General features: G+C 43.5%; 1 protein-coding gene across 1 annotated transcript in view; it reads right to left on the reverse strand.

The window, feature by feature from the left end:
- The window catches only part of LOC310680087 (sterol O-acyltransferase 1-like), a 30017-nt gene extending 5557 nt beyond the window's left edge, over positions 1 to 24460 (reverse strand). Inside the window, exons 1-12 of the mRNA XM_083446347.1 lie at positions 24307 to 24460; positions 23283 to 23420; positions 11284 to 11342; positions 10173 to 10318; positions 10038 to 10097; positions 6458 to 6565; positions 5597 to 5879; positions 4943 to 5021; positions 4303 to 4384; positions 3052 to 3097; positions 1806 to 1935; positions 680 to 777 (exon numbers count right to left, since the gene is read on the reverse strand). Coding sequence (XP_083302473.1) covers positions 680 to 777; positions 1806 to 1935; positions 3052 to 3097; positions 4303 to 4384; positions 4943 to 5021; positions 5597 to 5879; positions 6458 to 6565; positions 10038 to 10097; positions 10173 to 10318; positions 11284 to 11342; positions 23283 to 23403 — 1212 coding nt within the window. The 5' untranslated portion in view covers positions 23404 to 23420; positions 24307 to 24460. The remainder of the gene's footprint in view (positions 1 to 679; positions 778 to 1805; positions 1936 to 3051; positions 3098 to 4302; positions 4385 to 4942; positions 5022 to 5596; positions 5880 to 6457; positions 6566 to 10037; positions 10098 to 10172; positions 10319 to 11283; positions 11343 to 23282; positions 23421 to 24306) is intronic.
- Between the last annotated feature and the right edge of the window lie 253 nt (positions 24461 to 24713).

The raw sequence follows: 24713 nt of genomic DNA on the forward strand, positions 1-24713 counted from the left end.
AATGTTTTAGTTAAATTTCATAAGAACTTTGATTTGGAAAACCGTTAAAAGGAAGTGCATAGAAATTCAACCAAGGGGAAGCGAGGAAGTCACTTAACCATGTTAATAAGTGTAATTTTAATAAGATTATGATCCATGTTTGTTTGTTTATTTGTTTTGTTTATAATTTTGTGAAAATCAATAAAAAAATTATAAAATAAATAAAATAAAGGCGCCAGTATATGCCAACACTAAAAGAAGGCTGCAGGTGAGTTCTGCTATTTATAGAGTGGACATACTTTTCTTCCATGACGCCATACCCAAAACTATTTACATTTGTTTAAAAGTCACAGCAAGGTTAAAATTCTATCCAAAAAGCCCAGTAACACAACCCATAGCAACAAATGCTTTTGAATCAGGAATGTCAACAGAAAAAAAGGCACAGGCTCCCTTTTTCACCAGAGGTAAAGGAATGTATTAACAGGTTGTCCAGAAAACTGATGGTATCTGATACCTCTCTAGGCAGGAGGAAACTCATCAATGGCAAAATGACACACACACACGCAACATTTCTATCAAATGGAGCGTTCCACAAACCAAGGTACACTCTAAAACTGATAGCAAATACTTCTTTGCGTGTTGTGTTTTGTGCATGTGTGAGTGAGAGAGATATATATCATGAGCCTTGCACATCAGTTACCTTGTAGAACATTCTGTCAGCAAAGCGCAGCATCTCAGCAAAAGCATTCAGCCAGAAGTGAAGGAGTAAATAATATACGATTAATGTCACCACTGTAGCTGTGGAGCAATGAAGAAAACATGTATTTCAGGCTAATTTATTTCTTTCATGTGGAGGGGGAAATGGCTTGCCCTCCCCCCTCTGTATTGCTCCCCAAGTTTCCATAAAGGCTCTAGAATAGCAAACACTTGAAATAGAAGCAATGAAAGTATTGATTGACCTTGCTTAGGACAAAATCTGAGGATGTTTGCTCTTGGCCATTTGCTAATACAGTGTTGGGCAAAAGTTTGTTGATCTTATGCCACATATACTGTACTGCAAAAGCTCTGTGAGGGGCAAATGGCAGCAAATAAGCTAGCAAGGATAAGAATGGGCCTAGCAATAAAGATCATTAAAGATTGTTAATGTGTAAATGTAAAGCTATGTATTTTAGTTGCTTTGGTCATATTTGCTAAAGTATTAGTTAGCTTGAACCTTTATATAATAAATAGAAGACGTATAATGTTGTGCTTCTGTTTTCAGGCCACGAACTGAGCAAGCAGACTTTCCCATCTCTCGGGGGGTGGGGGGACTCCATGAGGAAGATAAAAAAGGAGTTTACCAAAAACAAAAAAGCAAGCAAACAAACAAACACTGAAGCCTTTCTACTAGGGGTTATATGGTTAGAAATTCCAATAAAGGGTGGTTAAGTTGTTTATGTATGTAACTACAGCTAGGTTTTCAGCTAAGAGCAACAGAAAAAATTAGAGCCTATTGTGTTATGATTATGATAAATGAGTGACAATAGGCTGCAGCAAAGGGGGGGATAAGGAAAACATCACAGAAAATGGGTTGAGAAGGCAAGAACAGAAAAGAGATCCCTTTTTAAAAATGCATTGGAATGTTATGTGTAAAATGTTCCGAAATTTAATAAAAGTATTATTTAAAAAATTGTTAATGTCAGGGGACCACAAAGCTAAGATCATATATCCAACAGGCCATACACTGCCAGTTGTTGCCAATATCATCACTGTATCTGATTATTTATTTGTTGCTTAGAAAAATTCCAGAATTAAAGGGGGCCAGGGTGATACCCAAAAGCACTCACTTGGAAGCATGGTGTTCAAGATGCAAAGGACCAGCCCTCGAACATTAAAGGGCTCTCGGCTATATTTCCGAAATGTAGGAAAGATGTATAGTTCACTTATATAGTGCAAATAGAAGAGTGATGCAAGGGCCTAGACAGGAGTAAAAACAAAAGCCCCTGATTATAAAAGTGGCACAGGAGGAATCCGTAAGAGAGAAAGCTGATCCGTTACCAATATGCACAGATCTAAGCTGAGTAAAGATCATACATTTAACGCACATGACATTCCCCAAAGAATCCTCAGACATGCACTTTAACACACACACCCCCCCCCGGAGCTCTAATTCCCAGCACCCTTAATAAACTGCAGTTCCCAAGATTCTTTGTGGGAGGAGCCAGGTGCTTTGAATGTGCGGCGTATATGCAGCCGTAGGCAACAGCTGACCAAAGGTTTCAGTGCCACTACGATAGTCCCTGCTTCTTTCAGATAAACGGCATTCCACGTGGGCTCCACCATGTGCAGAATTACTATGCCAGCAGTTGGGAGGCCTGGGTAGGTGCGCTGCTGGCATGTGTATATGTGGAGGGGCCCAGGTGGAACACCTGCTTTACCGACAGCAGCTGCCGTGGTAGCGGTTTCATTGTCCTGCAAGGAGCAGGTCCCACGAGTAGAGACTGATTAACAGACTATATTTTTATCCAAGACTGTCCTTTGAACTTTTAGGATATGTGACACTGCACGGCTAGCCCAGCCCAGGGAAGGACTACGTCTCCATTTGAGAAATACGACCGTGCTTGAAATTAGCTGATCTGCTCCACTCGGCAAAATAAAAATACACTATACAGATTGCTGCACTGTTCATAATTTCCTAAACTCTGGAAAATGTTTACAGATGATAAGAGGACTAGCACACAGACATCGGTTAAAAGTCGGTTTAGGAAGGCTTGTTGTTTAGAACTATTACATCCTTTCTTCAGAGAAATGAAACTGTTTTATTTATCTTACAATGGGAAGGTATGTTTGTCATTAGTTTAGGGGTAATTATTCATTCAGCGATCCAAATCTAAGGGAATAGGATGCAATTCAGAAATTTTCAAAAAGCATTGTCTCTATTTCTTAACGCCAAAATAAAAATAACTAATACAGGCTTGTGCAGTCCGATAGGCTTGTACATATTTTTATGAACCAGTAACTCTTATCAGCTTTCAAGGCTGTATAATTATCTGCAGAAACACAGAAATCCCCAAAGGAACAGAAATATCTAACCTCTGCAAACATGGTAGCTACATAGCTCCATCTTATTGTAGGAGTTCTGAAAAGAAAAGGAGATCACAGTCATTACACCTAAATCAAGATAAGAACTTGCTTGGCATTAACTGAAACCCAATTTGCGAGAATTTTACAAACAACTGCTAGACAGCAAATCACTTTGAGTTACTTTCCATAATAAAAGCAACTAATAAGTGCAAAAGAATAGCAGAGCTGATGTAGTCTGCAGTAAACACAATCCAATTTCTATTCCAGAACAGCAAATATTTAATGTAAGAAAGTCTGTTTGCTAGTTATGATTTTGCTCAAGTGGCATGTTTTACTAAATGTGCAGCTGCACTACTATTTTTTAAATCAGTTTGTTATTTTGCATAAAGAAGGAAAGGAGTAGTTGAGGGCAATAGGATGAATGGAGAGACTGGAGAATGTGGAATACCATGGAAAATAGAAAGACAACCCTGTATAACACAGCAACTTCTGCAAAGGAACTCTAGAACCTTATATATAAAAAACCCATCAAAACCCATGAAGTGTAGAATATCTTAAAGCCAAAATGGTCAGACTCAGCACCTGTCATTGGAACCAGAAGCTAAAAGCTCTGGTGTGCTCAAAAGAGATATGCATTAAACCAATGCATTTTGGATCCTACTAGGCCTGCTCCGGGAAAATTCAGAGAAACAAATGGTTGTCTTCAACTAACCTTTACTCAGAGAAGACCCACTGAAATTCAGGACCATGAGTTAAGTTAGAGACCCAGCGGTGGATGGGGTCAGAGGCAAAAGTGGGTAGTGCAATAGATAGAGAGGCTCAGAGGCCAGTGGTGTAGCGTGGGTTGCCTGGGGCCGTGCGGAGAGGTTGCGTGGGAGGGAGGGAAACACATTCAATTGCCTAATACTATCCGCATCACCCAGGAGACATAAGAAGAGTCGTTCTGTGGTCTGGAGAGGTCACTCCTGGTTCAAATGGAGAAGCTGTTTTCAATGGATCCCAACAACAGAATGTGCAGTTATATTGAGGCTGCCCCAAGTGTTAAACTTTTGCATCCATAACAATTTTGCGCTCAGGGCAACTGTGCCTGTGACCCCACCATGCCACTCCACTGCAGAGGACTGCACCTGCCCCCTGGGCTTGAGGTTCCTAACCTGTGTGTTATGCCCTCCATTATGAAGCATGCATCCAGTCCAACCTCACCATCACAATGGCTATAAGAATTGCCAAGTCACAATGGAGCAACTACATTGACATTACCGGGGATAGGCATCTCTGTAAATAAGGGTGGGAGCAAAGAGGAAATACAGGTACTGGGAAACTTTAGGAACTTGGACGGTGTCTGAAAAAGCAGAAGGGAGAGAGTCATTTAGTACCAGATAATGCCACACACTAAAACATAAACCCACAGGGTTCCATCCTATTTTCTATGGGTCTCAAACGGTTCATTAATGCTTGAGTTTAGCAGTAATAAATTTATACAATTTCTCAGTCCAATGAGATGGTTTGTATGCCATTCTTATTCTATTTTTATTTTTTCCCAATGAGTAAGGCAAGTCTGTGACAAGCCCCTCATCTCTAGTCTTCCCAGGTTTAATGCCCTCCCACCCCAAATAACCCCCGAATTGTCAGAGCACTTTCCCCTGTTTCACTAAACCCAGGATTCTCTTATATCCTTTGCAAGATGTGTACTCCTATTCCAATAAGCATTAGAAGACTGACAAGTTGCATGGTATTGGTAATCTTGCCAAACATGGGGAGGCCCATACACACATTCTTCTGAACTAGAACAGGTCTTTGAATGGTCTCCATGTCACAGAACCCAACTCTCAGAACACGAAGAAGGGAGGGTGCCTTCATCCCCACAGCTGTACAATTATTGTAGGAAACAGTCACTCACTTGTCTTCTGTGGCGTAAAGGAAAGTATTCGAGAAGTATTCTCCCTAATGAAAGAGTAGCCTTTCATCAGCAGGCGCACCTAAAGGAGTGGAATAACAGATAAAATGTATTTGACATCTTACAATTAAGTGAGATATGGTCCAGAAGGATACCATGGTCAATAGCACCAGAAGCTCCTCTGCCCCTTTTTGATGAAGGTGAGACCAAAGCAGATTCAGTCTCAAGCCAGGTCTGCACCCAGAATGCAAGAGGTCGAGAGAATCAGTATCCTCCAAGAATGCTTCCAGTTGTACTGGCATTGCTCTCTCCTTCACCGTGCTCAAAAAGAGGGTGTTTGCAGCATGTTATTAGTGGTTTAAACCATCAGTGTATCTGAAAACAGAAGTACCTACTAGACCTTAAGAATTGTGATGCGTTTCTTTTTGCATCTGACCATTTCTAACACCCTCAGGCTCAATCTCTTGGAAAAAATGAAAACTTGCCACCGTTAATATTACCCCAAGTCAGGCAGAAGCAAAAGTAGAATGTGTACACAAAATTACAGGTTAGCTAAGGACTCAGATCCTGGCATAAAGCAGCATTTTGCTAATTCAAGCTTTGTGAAATGACCTTGAGCTACATCCACAAGAAACTAGCTCTCCACATGAAACTCACCTGCTCAAAGATCACTATGCTAGCAGAGGCTGGTGGTAAACGGTAGGCAATGACAATGTAAGCTGGAACCACTCCAAGTGCAAATATCTGGAAGATCGTGAAGAGACCCCCAAAGAAAGCGGAGCGGATTGTCTTGTGGGAGGAACCATGGTAGCCCTGGGCCCACAGCAGGAAGAGCCCATAGGGCACAGTCAGGGTGGACAGGAACATGTAAAGCCAAGTGGAAGCAACGACAGAGGATTTGCCAAAAGCGTAGACCAGGAGATCAAACTTCAGCACCAACCTTCAAAAGAGATTCAAACAACACAGAAAGTTAAAATCATATACTTGGGTTAAAATATATATTCCATCAGGTTAAATCAGTAACAGCTAAGTAATTCTATAATAAAAGTTGAGGTACTTTTAATCTTTTTTAGTATTTTAAGTTTTGTATGTTTTAGAGTATGGTTGTGATTTTTTTCATGGTTTTCTTGTTTTATCTTTCGTAAACCGCTTTGAGGTTCCTTTTAGAATCAGGCAGTGTATAAATCTTATGAAACAAATACTGAACGTAAGTATACACCCTTAAGGTTTTATACTGCACAGAACACTCTAAAGCAAGAAAGCAAACACAGAGATACAGACAGATACAACTCCTACAGAGATCCAGGACCCCTTGGATAAGCACACGCATGTGGGGAAATTGTTGTTATTGTGGCATAGCCTGCAGCCCTTCAGTTAGTACTGGGAGCGCTCCACATCTTCCAAGACTTTGCATGCAGATACATTTTCATTGGTTCAGGTATGAAATGACTCAAGTCCAACACTAAAACAAAACAAAAACAAACAAACCTCCAGCTGATCCCTTCAATATTTTCCTACCTTCCTTCATCAATGGAGTCTACTATGAGGGTGCAGAGAATGATCATGATGAAGAAAGCAATGAACACATGATGAATGGTCCGGATGTCTTTCACTTCAAATAGCTCGCTGAGGAAAATAATTATAAGAAATACATTAGAACATTTCGGGGGGTGGGGACAAACTCCAGGACTTCCAGTGATTAAACTTAAGAGCTGAAAGCAACAGGAATATGGTCAGAAGATTCGGAGGATATGGCCATGGCTTCCCTGGGCCATTTGCTTTTTCTCCTTCAAATGTAACATGCGATCACTCTTTTTCAGTGCAATTTCTCTGCATATGTTCTGCAAAATTCATCTGTCAAGAAATATAAGACCTTCACCACTTTTTAGAGGGGGTAGTATGGAAAGAGGTGCCGCTGTACAAGAGAAAGAGATTCCCGAACTGTTTCCAACAAGCAGGCAGTGGCGGAGATTCATGCACCGGGGGACGGAGAGCAGGTGGGGGCCTAGCTGGCGTGTGTCCTGGGGGGGCGTGGCACGCATCCCAGGGGCATGACGCGCTGCCCACAGGGGCGTGGTGCATGTCCTGGGGTCATGGCACACCGTTTGTGGGGGCGCAGCAACGATGGCACCCCAACGCGATCGCTCTGCCTTTTAGTCAAATTATCCGTATATGGTTTACATCTTTGACTTCCAAAAGCCCACGTAGAGGCCCCAATCACTGGTTCAATAGTATTAGCCACAATTTTATTAAAATTAGGAGGATACGGCCTGATTTGTATTTCATCCATATTAAACCCCTACCCACCTACCCTCATATTCCTGATCATTTAACCCTATGAGGTATTGTAATAACTAGCTCAATTTGCCTACGACAAGCAGACCTGAAGGCTCTCATCGCCTACTCATCCCTAAGTCATGGTAGAAATAAAGGTTTTTCTCCGAAACTATTCCTTGAGTGTCTGTTGACTCCCATCTCCCTTTCCCGGGCGCAATATTTTTCCCACCCGAGGGCAAAGCCTCATAAGGCTACATTTTTTGGTGCATTGGCCGGGGGAAACAACATTCCCCGAGGATAAGGGACATGGATCCAAGGCGTCCCTGCGGTGAACAGCTCGGATCGGTGCCCGCGGTTCCAGTGCACATCCTGCCAAGTTCGTGGGAGGAATTGCCACCCGTTCCTGAGTGGAGACACTGCAAGGACCGGAGAAAAAGCAACGGCCGAAAGAAGGTACCTCGAGGAAAAAGGTAAGGCTCCACAGGGATAGGTGGTATTTTTTATTTCTCTTTCCCTTCAGACCTCATCTCAAGTGCTCCTACCGATCTGATTTCTAGCCTGTAGTTACAGTGCAATGGACTTTGCGCAAGCTCTCTATATGGTAAAGGTAAAGATAAGGGACCCCTGACCATTGGGTCCAGTCGTGGCCGACTCTGGGGTTGCGGCGCTCATCTTGCTTTACTGGCCGAGGGAGCTTCCGGGTCATGTGGCCAGCAGGACTAAGCCGCTTCTGGTGAACCAGAGCAGCACACGGAACCACAGTTTACTTTTCCGCCAGAGTGGTACCTATTTATCTACTTGCACTTTGATGTGCTTTCGAACTGCTAGGTTGGCAGGAGCAGGGACCGAGCAACGAGAGCTCACCCCGTCGCGGGGATTCGAACCACTGACCTTCTGATCAACAAGTCCAAGCTCTGTCAGCACTAAATTATAGGTCAATTAAGCCTATGTGGCACAGCCAGCACAACTAGGCTTCCAAAATGCAGCCTCCCCCATGATATAAGAACTTCTTCACTTCCATGACCATGCATTAATAATTGTTGTTTTAATCAGTGCCTTGGTACTATATATTATTAGTCTTATATTATCAACAAAACTCACACTAATACTATAGATGCCCAAGAAGTGGAAAAAATCTGAATTATCCTCCCCGCAATCATTTTAATCCTAATTGCACTCCCCTCCCTCGAAATCCTTTATTTAATAGATGAAATTAACAAAACTCTTTTAACTATTAAAGCCATTGGCCACCAGTGATACTGAAGCTACGACAATACAGACTATGAAAATCTGCTGTTTGACTCCTACATAGTCCCAACATGCGACCTACATCCCGGAAATTTCCGCCTACTAGAAGTTGATCATCGAGTTGTAGTCCCAAGAGAATCCCCCATCTGAGTTTTAATCTCAGCAGAAGATATCCTGCACTCATGGGCAATTCTAGCACTCGGCATTAAAACAGATGCAGTCCCAGGTCAATTAAATCAAACAACCTTAATTACATCTCACCAGGGCCTATTTTATGGCCAATGTTCAGAAATTTGCAGTTCAAACCACAGCTTTCTACCTATTGTAGTAGAATCAACACCCCACAAATACTTCGAAGCATGATCTAAAAGAACAATCTCCTCATCACTAAGAAGCTAACTTACAGCACTAGCCTTTTAAGCTAGAGAGGGAAATCTTCTTCCCTTAGTGACATGCCTCAGCTTAAGCCAGACCCCTGATTCCTAATTTTCATGCTAGCCTGAGCAACCCTTATTGCTATAATAATGACATCAGGGCAAGTCCTTTGCCCATGCAGTTTGAAATCAAAACTGGAACAAGGCTTTGCAGGCACCAATGGTCAACTGTGCCAGCAAACCCAGTTTCCTGTGCCTGCGTGGTTTGAAATCAAACCACGTAAGCAAAGGCACAGGACTTCGTTGGCACTGCCAATCAGCTGATTGGTGGTGTCAGCAAACCTGCTTTCAGCAGGGAACTGCATCTTTACCTGTCCCACAGGTGTACACGGTTTGAGGAAGGTGGCCTTGCGGGTCAAATTAGGATGCCGGAACAGGCCAGAAACTCCACAGAGCTGCTGTAGACCACATTTCACTTGGACATTCTCCCATTTTGCACCAACTGAAGCCTTTTGTAATCCCCACTCCATGCTATGTAAATATTTGGGTCTCACAGGCTTAGAGTGCTTATTATTCATTTATTATTAAATTGATAATCCCACCTGGCCTCCAAAGGAGCCCTGGAGAACACAGGACTGTATCATATCCAAGTCTGAACCTACATGGGCCAAGGTACCATTCCGTTATGGGTTCTCCTAGGCAGTATATAAAAGAAGTTAGGGACAAACTTTATTGGAGAACCAGACCACCCATGAGGAGTTTGGATTACCCAGCAATAGACATTCTATTCCAGCCATCCCCAAACTCGGCCCTCCAGATTTTTGGGACTACAATTCCCATCATCCCTGACCACTGGTCCTGTTAGCTAGGGATGATGGGAGTTGCAGTCCCCAAACAGTTGGAGAGCCGAGTTTGGGGATCCTATTCTATTCTGTTGACCAGTTTCTACAGAACAGAACAGCCTCTGTGAATCCAGAATCCAGCCACATCCAAGTTAGAATTTGGGATGTGCAATAGCCAATTGGCTAGAACACTTATAAAGGTCAGGAATACCTACTTTCAGTCTACACAGTATAAAAATGAATGGGATCTACTGGGAGGGAGATGCGAGATGTGCAGATAAGCCACCCAATGGATCAAGGCAACTTTAACTTTAGCAAGGGCTCTAGTAAAATATAAAATCTAATTAATATACTCACTCCAAGACAGACTTTCTAGCAACAAAAACTTTTCCGTGTTCTGGAGGTGCTCTTAATTCCCTGTGAAAAGAACAAATATTCAGCAACAAATCAACATATGAACTCTGCTTCAGGCGCAGCCAAGAACCAACATACTTGTTTTTGAAGCCACCGTCTTTCTCTGAGCACACGGCTGGGAAGGCAGGGGGCGAAGACTCAAGCTGCACGGACTTTGCAATCAAGCCATTCACGAATTCTGTAAAGTGGCTGTCGATTCGCTGCATGAAAGCTGGCTTCATTTGCTGATAAAATTTGGAGGAAGGAAGGAATAGAAAAGAGAACACCTTAAGTATACAGTGGTACCTCGGGTTACATACACTTCAGGTTACACACTCCGCTAACCCAGAAATAGTGCTTCAGGTTAAGAACTTTGCTTCAGGATAAGAACAGAAATCGGGCTCTGGCGTGCGGCGGCAGCAGGAGGCCGCATTAGCTAAAATGGTGCTTCAGGTTAAGAACAGTTTCAGGTTAAGAACAGACCTCCGGAACGAATTAAGTACTTAACCTGAGGTACCACTGTAATTGTTAAGTATTGCCTGGAATTTGCCTGATAAAATGGGATATTACTCCTTACCTTCAAATGCAAGGCTGACTTCCTAACACCATGCTAACAACAAATCATGAACGTGTCTCATTTCCTGACAACTGACGACATATTCTTGGACCCCAGTCAAAGTCACGGCCAGTGGGGACAATGGTCAGCGCTGATAGGACTTCCTAGTCCAGCAACATCTGGTTCCCCATTCCTGGTTTAAGCCACCTATCAGCAGCTCCCCAAGAATGAGGAAGCAAAGTCGCCAACTGCAGGGCCTTTCTAAGAAAACCATAGTTAGCCTAGCTGCCTCCCATCTTGCTTACAAATAAACTCACTCAACATATCTGACAGAAATCTGACCAGAAAACTGACTTGTTCTGCACGACCTTTTTGTTTTGTTTTTGTTATACTAGTCAAATACCAACCGTATGCAAAACACATTCTATTAGTCTCCAGTTTATAAGAGCTCACAGGAAAGTGAGCATTGTTTATAATTTTTGCATTTGAGGAAATCTTTCAGCAGTCCCAGTTTCAGTGACTCCCAATTTACAGGATTTAGGATTTCTAACAGGCCCATTCTATGCATAGATCTGTCACAAATGGGAGGTTTCTTTTGCTGTCTAGGGATTCCTCTTTGTCAACTCATAGTAACTACAATTCAGATAAGTTTACCTCAGCCTCCACCAAAAGCTGCATCTTTCGAGTGACCGAATGGTCAAGGTCAACATGACCTAAGAGGAAAAAAACAAATCATTGCTGTATTTTCAATGATAAATACAATAAATAAATCAATATAAGTTGTCCGCAAGTATGAAAGGCAAAACAGGAAAAGTATGCAAACTGGAAATTTAAAGTATTTTAATATCAGTGCTGCAAATAAGTCCACAAAAGTTACTAGCCCTCAAAACTTTCACTTATTCCCCTGCCCAGATGTACCTGTATTAGTTGTCCGCTACTGACCAAAAGGAAAAACAACCTTATTCCAATTTCCAAGGCTTCGCTTCCTAGAGTGCATTAAAACCATAGTTAATCGGGGCAGATCATTTAAACTTATCTACCCAAATACTCCCTGCCAACCTAGCAGTTCGAAAGCAGTCAAAGTGCAAGTAGATAAATAGGTACCGCTCTGGTGCGAAGGTACACGCCGTGATGTGATGTGAAATATACATCAAAAACAGGAAGGAGAACATGCAAAAGACAGATGCGATAAAGGAATGGGTTCTTTATTTATAGGGACGCGGGTGGCACTGTGGGTTAAACCACAGAGCCTAGGACTTGCCAATCAGAAGGTCGGCGGTTCGAATCCCCGTGACGGGGTGAGCTACCGTTGCTCGGTCCCTGCTCCTGCCAACCTAGCAGTTCGAAAGCACCTCAAAGTGCAAGTAGATAAATAGGGACCGCTCCGGCGGGAAGGTAAACGGCGTTTCCATGCGCTGCTCTGGTTCACCAGAAGCGGCTTAGTCATGCTGGCCACATGACCCGAAAGCTGTATGCCCGCTCCCTCGGTCAATAAAGTGAGATGAGCGCCGCAACCCCAGAGTCGGCCACGATTGGACCTAATGGGCTGGGGTCCCTTTACCCAAATACTAAAAAAAGGAGGTGCTAGGGAGAAGGATTCTAGTCTGGACATCTGCCGGACATCTGTATGATTCAACCGTCCATGCACCACTTGCCCCCTGCACCCTCAAGTGGTACAGCCCAGGCACCAGTTCACCAGCCAAGTGAGAGCAAGACGGCAGAGACAGTGCACACAAGACATTCAGCTGTGACAAAGCGAGTATACAATGCATAGAAATAAGTTTTTCTGAAAACAAAAACAAATTTTGTACAAGAATGTACAAAACTGGCTCAAATATATGTTGGAAATGTAAGAAAAAAGAAGGGACTTTTCATCTTATGTGGTGGGATTGTAGCGAAATTTTAAAAATTTGGGAAATGATATACAATGAATTGAAGAAAATGTTCCAATTAACATTTGTAAAAAAAGCCTGAAGTATTTTTGTTAGGGAAAAGACCTGTCAAGGAAATTGAAGAACATATTGATGTATGTGACAAGGATGGAAGAATGAAGAAATCCTGACAAAAGAACTGTGGCAAGGGAAATTGATAGACTATGTGGAACTGGCGGAATTGCCGCACAAACTGCATGATAAGGACAACTGTGACTTTAAAGAAGAATGGGAACCTTTTGCAAAGTACTTAAAGAAACAACAAAATGAACTGGACTCCTTGGCAGGTTGATTATAATAATATAATTTATTATTGGTAACATATATACAGATAAGTTAAGGATCTTTACAATTTTATAATATGCAAAGAATAACATGTGCTGAAAAACCACAGAGAGGAGCGGGGGTGGGAGGGTGGGTTTATCCTGGGGAGGGGAAATTAGGGGGGGAATTAGGATGATATGTCTTTGATAAATTGTTATGCTGAAATTCTTAATAAAAAATATTCTATAATTTCAATTCCCCGCTCCTCCACATGCAGCTGCTGGGTGACCTTGGGCTAGTCACACTTCTCTGAAGTCTCTCAGCCCCACTCACCTCACAGAGTCTTTGTTGTGGGGGAGGAAGGGAAAGGAGAGTGTTAGCCGCTTTGAGACTCTTTAGGGTAGTGATAAAGTGGGGTATCAACTTCACACTCTTCTCTGCGTATTGAAGGTTGTCTTTCACAACAGTCAGAAATGCAGTGGCCTCAGCAATTAGTTCCAAGTCCTCCACAAAACTTACTGTACCATTGGCACTGTGACAAACATCTTTGAACATCATTTATTGCTACATCACATACATTGCCAAAGGTGGGTCTTAATTACTGCAACAAATATTAATTAATTGTTGCAACAAGCTCTGCAGACATGTGCAAACAGGGTGGGTAGCCACTGTTAACACACTTGTAACAGGGAAGAAGGGTCAGAAATGCGCGCACATGATGCCTCCCTCTTCAACAGTTTCTGATGGGCATAGTTCCAAGAGGCAGGAGGAAAGAGGCTGCTTATTTATGTTCCACTGTGCATACAAGACACTCCAAGCACCATACGCCTATGAAAGATCATTTCAACATATCCCTCTTTATCTGCAAGCTCAAGAGGGCTGCAGCAGGGACACTCACCTGGAACGATGATGCAAGTGCAATTTCTCCTTGCTGTAGGCATGGAATACAGTGGTACCTCAGGTTACAAACACTTCGGGTTACAGAAGTAGTACCTGGGGTTAAGAACTTTGCCCCAGGATGAGAACAGAAATCGCATGGCAGCGGTGCAGCAGCAGCAGGAGGGTGGTTGCTGCTGGTGTGAACACTTAAACGGGTTTATTCACATCAAAGGCACAAAGGCTTTTTTTTACTCAAGAAAAAAAAAAAAGAAAAGAGTGGCCATGTGACCTGAGTTAATAACATTGCTAAAGTTTTTTAAACTTCATAACCAACAAGAAATTCTGATGGAATGCACTGCTTGCTTTTTATCAATTTAATCCTGAGTTTATCCAAGCGTACAGAGGAGGGCAACTAAGATGATTAAGGGTCTGGAAACCAAGCCTTATGAGGAACGGTTGAGGGAGCTGGGTATGTTTAGCCTGGAGAAGAGGAGACTGAGAGGAGATATGAAAAACCTTTAAAAATGTGGGCAGTTCCAGAATTTACATCATGTAAATGCCAGGGAAAACCATTTTAAGTTGGCACCAAAAGGAAAGGACTATATGTGTCCCGCTGTTACTACACAATGCACTGTTCCTGGCTGTGGAACCTCAAGAAGTCCTCTCCCAACCATCTTTACAACTGGGACAGCTTGATACATGGAGATAAGAAGATTCATTATGCATGACAAACTGAATATGTCCCAAAATGGGATTCCATAAACAATTATTTCGGAATTTGCATTGATGGGTATTCCCCGCCCCCCTTTACACTGCCCTTCAAGACCTAACATGGAGTCTTTCAAGTCTATTTTGTTTAGGACATCAAGTCAAGGAATTTGTGAATGAAGTAGTAATGATACAAAAGAGTACTTAAGAGAAAAGTCTATGAGGAATGATATCAATTTTCTGAGGAAGGTGTCAAGCGGCTGCCAGCGACTTCCAGCTGCTTGCCCAGGAACGTATAAAGACAAGGAAATGTTTCTTACTGTCCGCTTTTTATTCAGTATTTACAGAGAGAGGCTATAGAACCCAGCCTCTTGGATAATGGCATTGTCCCGAGTGAATCTCCACCCCACCCATCGTCTCTCCCACTTCCTCATTCGCCATTCTCATCGTCTCTCCTACAGGTGCTGCTTCGTGCCCTCTGTCTTTGAGCTCTTTGCTCTCCTACTTTTAAGGCTCACCGGGTTCTGGGAGATGGAAGGTCTGGGATGCTTTCTAATAACAACCTGTCAGCTGGGTGTTGTTCTGTCTCTCCCATGATTTCCCAGCTTTCCCCCTCATCTGCCTGGAGACAGGGTCTGAGCTTTCAATCAGGACTGAGCTTACAATGTTGAGTGCTGTGAGGATAGAAAACGGGAGCAGCTTAAAAACACAATTTGCCAGCTACGCAAATTCATCATAACTCAATTCATCATTTGAGTTCTCAGCTATGGTTAGAATCCAGTGGTCATCGATATGACAACCCTAAGTGCACGAGTCAGCAGAGGCCATCCCAGGAACCCACAATATTACACACCCACAACCCACACACCGAAACCTGGCTTGAAAGCAGCATTTTTTCCTATCACAAATGATACAATAGTTTACAAGATGTGCTTTGTCGTAGGGTGTGTGTAACAACACAACAATTAATCCACTTTACAGATGTGCCAACAGGTCCAGAAAGATCAGTGTTTGCAGGGCAGCGGCTGAAGAAGGAGCCAAAAGGGGTTTCTTGTGTGTGTGATTCTTGTGGCTGATTAGCTGCTTTCCCTGGTCAAAGGTCAGAGGGGGCAGGGTTTCTGTTGAGGCAAGTGATTAGCTGTGGGAGGAGCTTATCAGTGTTTGCAGGGCAGCGGCTGAAGAAGGAGCCAAAAGGGGTTTCTTGTGTGTGTGATTCTTGTGGCTGATTAGCTGCTTTCCCTGGTCAAAGGTCAGCAGTTTGAACCATCTTTTAGATTTAGGGGAGCTAGTCTCAAGCCCAACGACACATTCTCAAGATGGAGGGGGAGGGAACAGCTGCAGTCGCCTGCGGTTCCTGCGCAATGTTTGCCATCTTGCCAAAGGTTGCAGGCAGCTTTACGTGCAGCAATTGCATGTTGATTGCCCTCCTAAAAGACAAAATCCAGCAACTGGAGGAACGTGTAGCTACGCTCCAAAGAATTAGAGAGCTGGATCTCTTCTTGGAAGCAACAGAGCACACCGTCTCCACCAAGGAGGAGACAGGGGACTCCCCTGAGAAGGAGGCTAGTTCACCAACACAGGAGCCCGATATGTGGAGAAACGTGACTCAAAGAAGTAGGAGGCCCAGGGTTCGCTCTGATTGTCTAGAAATACACAATCGCTTTGAGGTCCTCTCCCCTAGCATGGAAGACGAAGAGCAGACTCCATTTGAGGATCTCTCCCTCATTACAGTCGATCACGTATATGAAGATGAGCAGCAAAGTCAGTCCTCAGGGAATGTGCAGGCGACCTTGGAACGGACCGCTCACGGAAGAACCCTGACCAAACCTAAGAGAAGGCGTGTAGTGGTGATAGGGGATTCCCTACTGAGGGGAACAGAAGCAGTGATCTGTGGGCCTGACAAGATGTCTCGGGAAGTGTGCTGTCTCCCCGGGGCTAAGATCCAAGATGTAACTGAACGACTGCCAGGAATCATAAAACCCACTGACAAATACCCCTTCCTCTTGGTTCATGTGGGAACCAATGACACTGCAAGCAATAGCCTCCAGAAGATCAAAAGAGACTACGAGGCTCTGGGCAGGAAATTGAAGCAATTAAATGCACAAATCGTCATCTCATCTGTCCTCCCAGTTGAACGACGTGGCCCAGGGAGAGAGAGGAAAATAGTGGAAGTAAACAGCTGGCTTCGCAAATGGTGTAAACAGGAACGGTTTGGATTCTTAGATCACGGACTGCAGTTTCTTGAGGATGGACTTCTGGCAAGCGATGGGCTGCACCTCACAACGGTTGGGAGGAATGTTTTTGCCAAAAAACTAAGAAACCTCATCAGGAGGGCTTTAAACTGACTAATGTGGGGGAGGGAGACAGTGCTCCTGAAGGAAGGAGTCTATTAATTGATGAAGATGAGCATCCAAATGTCATAGACCAAATGGAGCAAACAGCAAGCACACCTAGTGGTGGGAGGAAAAAATCCTTAAATAAGAGACACGGGGGAATGACTAATGGACTCCAATGTCTGTACACTAATGCACAAAGCATGGGAAATAAACAAGATGAGCTTGAGCTCTTGGTACAGCAAACTAAATATGACATAATAGGCATCACTGAAACCTGGCGGGATAAGTCCCACGATTGGAATGTAAAAATGGAGGGATACAATCTATTTCAGAGAAACAGACCAGACAAGAAAGGAGGAGGAGTGGCGTTATATGTCAGGGATGTGTATACCTGTGAAGAGATCCAAGATTTAGAACCTCAAAGCCAAAGTGAGAGCATTTGGGTCAAAATTAAGGGAGAGAAGAATAATAGTGACCTCATTGTGGGAGTTTACTATAGATCCCCAAGCCAAACGGAGGACATAGATGATGCCTTCCTGGAACAGATGGCCAAGCATGCAAAAGGAAGGGAGATAGTAGTAATGGGGGACTTCAATTACCCAGATATTTGTTGGATGTCAAACTCAGCCAAGAGCATAAGGTCAAACAGATTCCTCACTGGCCTTGCAGACAACTTCATTGTCCAGAAAGTGGGAGAAGCAACAAGAGGAACAGCCATTTTAGATCTGGTCCTAACCAATGTCGATGACCTGGTTAATGGGGTAGAAGTGGAAGGATCATTAGGCGCAAGTGATCATGCTCTTCTGAAGTTTACTATACAACGGAAAGGAGCAGCCAAGCATACTAGGACTCAATTTCTTGACTTTAAGAAAGCCGACTTCATAAAACTTAGGGAAGTGCTGGGTGAGATCCCATGGACAGTAATACTAAAAGGAAAGGGAGTTCATGATGGCTGGGAGTTTGTTAAGAGGGAGATAGTAAAAGCACAACTTCAGGCAATACCAATGAGACGGAAACATGGAAGGTGCCTAAAGAAGCCAGGGTGGCTATCTAAAGAACTTTTAACTGAGTTAAGATTAAAAAAGGATGTGTACAAAAAATGGAAAAGGGGGGAAACCACCAAAGAGGAATTCAAACAAATAGCCAGCACGTGTAGACACAAAGTCAGAAAAGCTAAAGCACAGAATGAACTCAGGCTTGCTAGAGAGGTTAAAAGCAACAAAAAAGGCTTCTATGGGTATGTTCGTAGCAAAAGGAAGAACAAAGAAACAGTGGGGTCACTCAGAGGAGAAGATGGTGAAATGCAAACAGGGGACACAGAAAGGGCTGAACTCCTCAATGCCTTCTTTGCCTCAGTCTTCTCCGATAAAGAAAACAATGCCCGACCTGAAGAATTTGGAGGAAATGATTCAGCAGAGGAAACACAGCCCAGAATAACTAAGGAGATAGTACAAGAATACTTGGCTAGTTTAGATGTATTCAAGTCTCCAGGGCCAGATGAACTGCATCCAAGAGTATTAAAAGAACTGGCAGATGTGATCTCAGAACCACTGGCAGTCATCTTTGAGAATTCCTGGAGAACAGGCGAAGTCCCAGCAGACTGGAGGAGGGCAAATGTTGTCCCTATTTTCAAAAAGGGGAAAAGAGAGGACCCAAATAATTACCGCCCAGTCAGTCTAACATCAATACCAGGGAAGATTCTGGAGCAGATCATTAAGCAAACAATCTGTGAGCACCTCGAAAGGAATGCTGTGATCACCAATAGTCAGCATGGATTTCTGAAAAATAAGTCATGTCAGACTAACCTGATCTCATTTTTTGACAGAATTACAAGCCTGGTAGATGAAGGGAACGCAGTGGATGTAGTCTACCTTGATTTCAGCAAGGCATTTGACAAGGTGCCCCATGATATTCTTGTAAAGAAGCTGGTAAAATGCGGTCTTGACTATGCTACCACTCAGTGGATTTGTAACTGGCTGACTGACTGGACCCAAAGGGTGCTCATCAATGGTTCCTCTTCATCCTGGAGAAGAGTGACTAGTGGGGTGCCACAGGGTTCTGTCTTGGGCCCGGTCTTATTCAACATCTTTATCAACGACTTGGATGATGGACTCAAGGGCATCCTGATCAAATTTGCAGATGACACCAAACTGGGAGGGGTGGCTAACACCCCAGAAGACAGGATCACACTTCAAAACGACCTTGACAGATTAGAGAACTGGGCCAAAACAAACAAGATGAATTTTAACAGGGAGAAATGTAAAGTATTGCACTTGGGCAAAAAAAATGAGAGGCACAAATACAAGATGGGTGACACCTGGCTTGAGAGCAGTACATGTGAAAAGGATCTAGGAGTCTTGGTTGACCACAAACTTAACATGAGCCAACAGTGTGACGCGGCAGCTAAAAAAGCCAATGCAATTCTGGGCTGCATCAATAGGAGTATAGCATCTAGATCAAGGGAAGTTATAGTGCCACTGTATTCTGCTCTGGTCAGACCTCACCTGGAGTACTGTGTCCAGTTCTGGGCACCACAGTTCAAGAAGGACACTGACAAACTAGAACGTGTACAGAGGAGGGCAACCAAAATGGTCAAAGGCCTGGAAACAATGCCTTATGAGGATCGGCTAAGGGAGCTGGGCATGTTTAGCCTGGAGAAGAGGAGGTTAAGGGGTGATATGATAGCCATGTTCAAATATATAAAAGGATGTCACATAGAGGAGGGAGAAAGGTTGTTTTCTGCTGCTCCAGAGAAGCGGACACGGAGCAATGGATCCAAACTACAAGAAAGAAGATTCCACCTCAACATTAGGAAGAACTTCCTGACAGTAAGAGCTGTTCGACAGTGGAATTTGTTGCCAAGGAGTGTGGTGGAGTCTCCTTCTTTGGAGGTCTTTAAGCAGAGGCTTGACAACCATATGTCAGGAGTGCTCTGATGGTGTTTCCTGCTTGGCAGGGGGTTGGACTCGATGACCCTTGTGGTCTCTTCCAACTCTATGATTCTATGATTCTATGATTGGAAAGCCAAAATACATGTATTGGGTTGTAACAAGGTTTTACTCATAGTAGACCCATTGAACATGGTGAACACTGGAAACAATCCATTATTTAAGAACTGAGGAAGAATTCGTATTTACTGTACTTCAGAACTTTTGTTCATTTGCAGATTCAAAATAAATCCACTGATAAAATCTTATAGTTAATAAGATAAGATTTCTGCAGTTACTGTGGTGCTTCAGGTTAAGAACCTCCGGAACGAATTAAGTACTAATCCAAGGTACCACTGTAGAAGACAGTTTCACACCCAGCTTGAATTTGAGTAAACATGTTTAGCAATGAATGCCAGTATTCACACCCAGGGGCAAATGTCTGCTACCTCTTTCAATAAAAAGTTCAATGCCGATGAGTGAGCTATGGATTTGTATCTTGGTCAGGTAAAACTAGAGCACTAGTGAGAATACCCTACAGTGGTTTCACAGAGCTGAAGCACAGCTAAAAGAGAAACTCTTCAGTTAAGGGGGAAAATACAGTGCTAAGGTCAGATTATTAGCACAAGGCAAACACGCTCAGAGCTGGCTGAGTACCAAGTTACCTGCAACACGCAGCATTATCTGAAGGAACATTGCATATCTCTCTTCTTTGCCAAAGTGTTTATAGTGTAGCCCAAGCATTAAGGAAACTCTGGCTTTAATGAGTTACCGTATTTTTTGCACCTTAACACTCACTCAATATCTCTGCGTGTTATGGAGGGAATGCCTACGGGTGGCATGCCTACGGATTTTCCTCCTCTAAAAACTATGTGCGTGTTATGGTCGGGTGCATGTTATAGAGCGAAAAATACGGTATATAACAAGAGTTACCTATGCTTTCTCTTGATATTTGATTAGCTGTTTGTGGTCAATTTAACAATATTTCACTGATGCTAATTTTTAACTGAGGAGTGTATGAAAGCTACTTTAGGAGCCCCCACTGCCTGAAAAGCAGGCTAAAAATAACATAACGATAAATTGTGACGTATGTAAATAGTAATGACAAGCCACTGAACGGATGGGAAAGGCAGGGAGGGAAACGAGAAAGAAAAGTAGCTTTCCAAAGAAATGAGCCTGTGTTTAATATTAACCAGCTATGTCCTCTTCCCCCTCAGCTTCAATTTCCCCCTGCACATTCATTCTTCTGACATATCATTTGTGTCTGCAACACTAAGGAATCACCTGGAGTAACCTCCACCTTGGGAAATTACCACGGCCTTGCAAGTCCCGGACTACAAGACAAAGATCCCACATGCTTTCCTCAAGACAGATTAGTCACAGCTGAAACCCAACACTATTTGAGAGAAGGACAAAGGCATTTTCAAAGCCCTTCCAGGAACACATACCCTTGCATATCATCTTTAGTGGTACACCAGCCCAATCCCCAATCAAACTCCAGGGGCAGAACATTCCGTTTCCATGAAGGCTTCTTTCCACCCAAAACCCAAGAAATGACATAAAACGAGATGCGAACCGAGGCAGATTCTTCACATCAGGCTTGGGTTTTTTTAACTCATTAGACCTTTTATCCGAACCAAAAAAGGTGCTAAATTAAGAACAGGGCTGCTTAATAATAAGTTAGGCCCACTTAGGAATAAGTAGTCAAATAAATAAATAAATAATCGATCAATCAATCCAGGAAAAAAGCCTCTTTTGGCTCACTTCAGACATCACGCCAACCCATGGCTAAGGAAATATAAAGATGGTTTGGCATTTTTTTGAGATTGGCAAACCGCAATTAGGGCCATCGCTCAGGCTCCCAAAGGTCCTGTTCCCTGGAGACAGGGTCTGAGCTTTCAAACAGGACTGAGCTTACAATGTTGAGTGCTGTGAGGAAAGAAAACAGGAACAGCTTGAAAACACAATTTGCCAGCTATGCAAATTCATCATAACTCAATTCATCATTTGAGTTCTCAACTATGGTTAGAATCCAGTGGTCATCAATATGACAACCCTAAGTGCACCGCCGAAGAATTGACGCTTTTGAATTATGGTGCTGGAGGAGACTCTTGAGAGTCCCATGGACTGCAAGAAGATCAAACGCATCCATTCTTAAGGAAATCAGCCCTGAGTGCTCACTGGAAGGACAGATCCTGAAGCTGAGGCTCCAATACTTTGGCCACCTCATGAGAAGAGAAGACTCCCTGGAAAAGACCCTGATGCTGGGAAAGATGGAGGGCACAAGGCGAAGGGGACGACAGAGGATGAGATGGTTAGACAGTGTTCTTGAAGCTACAAACATGAGTCTGACTAAACTGCGGGAGGCAGTGGAAGACAGGAGTGCCTGGCGTGCTCTGGTCCATGGGGTCACGAAGAGTCGGACACGACTAAACGACTAAACAACAACAACAAGTGCACGAGTCAGAAGAGGCCATCCCAGGCACCCACAATATTACACACCCACAACCCACACAACGAAACCTGGCTTGAAAGCAGCATTTTTCCCTATGACAAATTATACAATAGTTTACAAGATGTGCTTTGTCGTAGAAGACAAAGATAGTTTACAAGATGTGCTTTGTCATAGGGTGTGTGTAGCAACACAACAATTAATCCACTTTACAGATGTGCCAACAGGTCCAGAAAGCCAAAAGACATGGAACAAAGTTTTACTCATAGTAGTCTCATTGGACATGGTGAACACTGGAAACAATCCATTATTTAAGAACTGAGGAAGAATTTGTATTTACTGTACTTCAGAACTTTTGTTCATTTGCAGATTCAAAATAAGTCCACTGATAAATTCTTATATTTATTCAGATAAGATTTCTGCATTTACTGATGACGAAATCTCATAATTGCATCTACACCAGGGATTGGCAACCTAAGGTCCGCGGGCAGGGAAAGGCTGGTTGGGCGAGTGGCCATCATTCTGCGTACACAAAGACTTGTGTACACAAAGATGGAATCCCATCTGATCACAATAAGGGGGCCTGAAGAGCTACTGCCTGTCAGAGAAAGCAGTAGTGGGTGAGATGAACTGCTGGTCCAACTCAGTAGAAGGCAGTTTCACACCCAGCTTGAATCTGAGTAAACAAGCTTAGCAATGAATGCCAGTATTCACATCTTGAGGCAAATATCTGGTAGCTGTTGAAACAAAAACTACAACACGGATAATTTAGGTATAGATACGTTTCCTAGTCAGGTCATACTAGTTCTCTAGAAGAATCCCCTCCGCTGGCTTCACAAATTTGGCACACAGCTAAAACAAAACTAGTCAGGGAACAAATACAGTGCTAAGGTCAAGTTATTAGCACAAGGCAAACACACTCAGAACTGGCTGAGTACCACGTTGCACTACACCACCAAAGATACATGCCCTGCGTTGTAGTCAACAAAGTTTTACTCAGAGTAAACCCACTGAACATGGTGAACACTGGAAACAATTGGATTCATATTTGCTTCAGATCTTTTGTTCACATGCTGATTTAAAATCATTTCACTGCTTATCATTTCATCTGCTAAATCAGGTAAGATCTATGCAGTTACTGATGAAGAAATCTCACCATTGCTTGATTGTGGGATAGACCAGTCTGCTTCATGCCTCTTTGACAAGTCTTCTTTCTCTTCTGCAGTCTCATAAGTTGATCGGCGATTCCTTACGGAGATATTTTCTTCACCCACCATGGTGTCAGGCTAACGCACTGCAGAGGAGAAAACTTACTTGTATGAAGTACTTCAGCTTTTTATGACTATGCACTTATCGTTCTTTATTATATGATGTATAATTATAATCATTCTAAGATGATTACAAAACTTTTACAAAACTTTTACAAAACAAGTCCCTAGGCCTCCTGGCTGCCAGAAAATATTTCTAAATACATCATTTCAGACTGATGAAAGTTTTGAAAGCTTTAGAGGATAGGGTTTGTTCAAAACCACAAACTGTTCCCTTCACTCTCTGAACCAGCCTCTCTCAATCTTGGTTGGGTCCCCAGATGTTGTTGAACTACAATTCCCATCATCTTTGACCACGGGTCTTCCTAGCTAGGAATGATGGGACTTGTAGTCTAACAACATCTCAGGATGTATGGTTAAAAAGCCGCCTTAACCTTGTATCTTTCAAAAGATTTGTTTTGATTGATTATTAATGGAAGTTAAAGTTGCAGGAAATGTTCTCTGGCCTGATCTTTGTTCCTTTAATGCCGCCAAAGGAAGTTACCACTTGCAGCCCCTGTGTTTAAGGTGTTATCTCAGTTTAGAGGGATAAATACACAGCACTTTTTAACCATAGTTAAACACAGCACCAATAACCATAGTTTACCGTTTGATCCAAGTTAGAAAACTATGGCTCCCACTTCCCAGCTTGGAACCCGGTGGGCTCAGCCTTTACGCACGGAAAGGAGAGGAGCAAGAGGCGACCAGCAGGCTTCCTTCGCTCCTTCTCCTCTCCCCGCACGCCATCGCTCCCTCTCGAGGGCGACCGGGGAGATTCAGGAGGGGTACCTGCGCCCCCTCTCCCGGCCCTTCGCCGCCCCTCGCCCTTCGCCCCCGTCCGAGTCCCATCACCACCGTCCCAGGAGCGCCCACCTGAGTCTCCGTGTCTCTCTCCCCCTTGCGTCTTTTGCAGCTCCGCAAGCGGAGGGGAGCGCTATATGACCGGGCTCCTCCTCTGCCTTCGTCAGGGCATGTAGGCGAAAGAGGAGGAGAAGCCGGAGGAGGAGATGGGAACAAGATACGTCGCTGCCCCTTGTGGAAACAGAATGGTGGACTAAATCACGCAGGAGGAACCTTTCGTCCTCCAGATGTTGCCAAAGGACAACTCCCAGCATCCTTGGATATTGGCTATGATTGCTAGATCTGATGGGAGGTTGGGAGCTGTGATGTGAGGTTAGGAGCTTTGATGGGAGGTTAGGAGCTTTGATGGGAGGTCGAACAGTGCCACCTAAAGGCACCTTGCAGAAAACTATACAGTTGGGAGATAACGGTAATGATTT

This window comes from Podarcis tiliguerta, assembly GCF_965153285.1.
Source record: "Podarcis tiliguerta genome assembly, chromosome: 6".
Classification (NCBI taxonomy): Eukaryota; Metazoa; Chordata; class Lepidosauria; order Squamata; family Lacertidae; genus Podarcis; species Podarcis tiliguerta.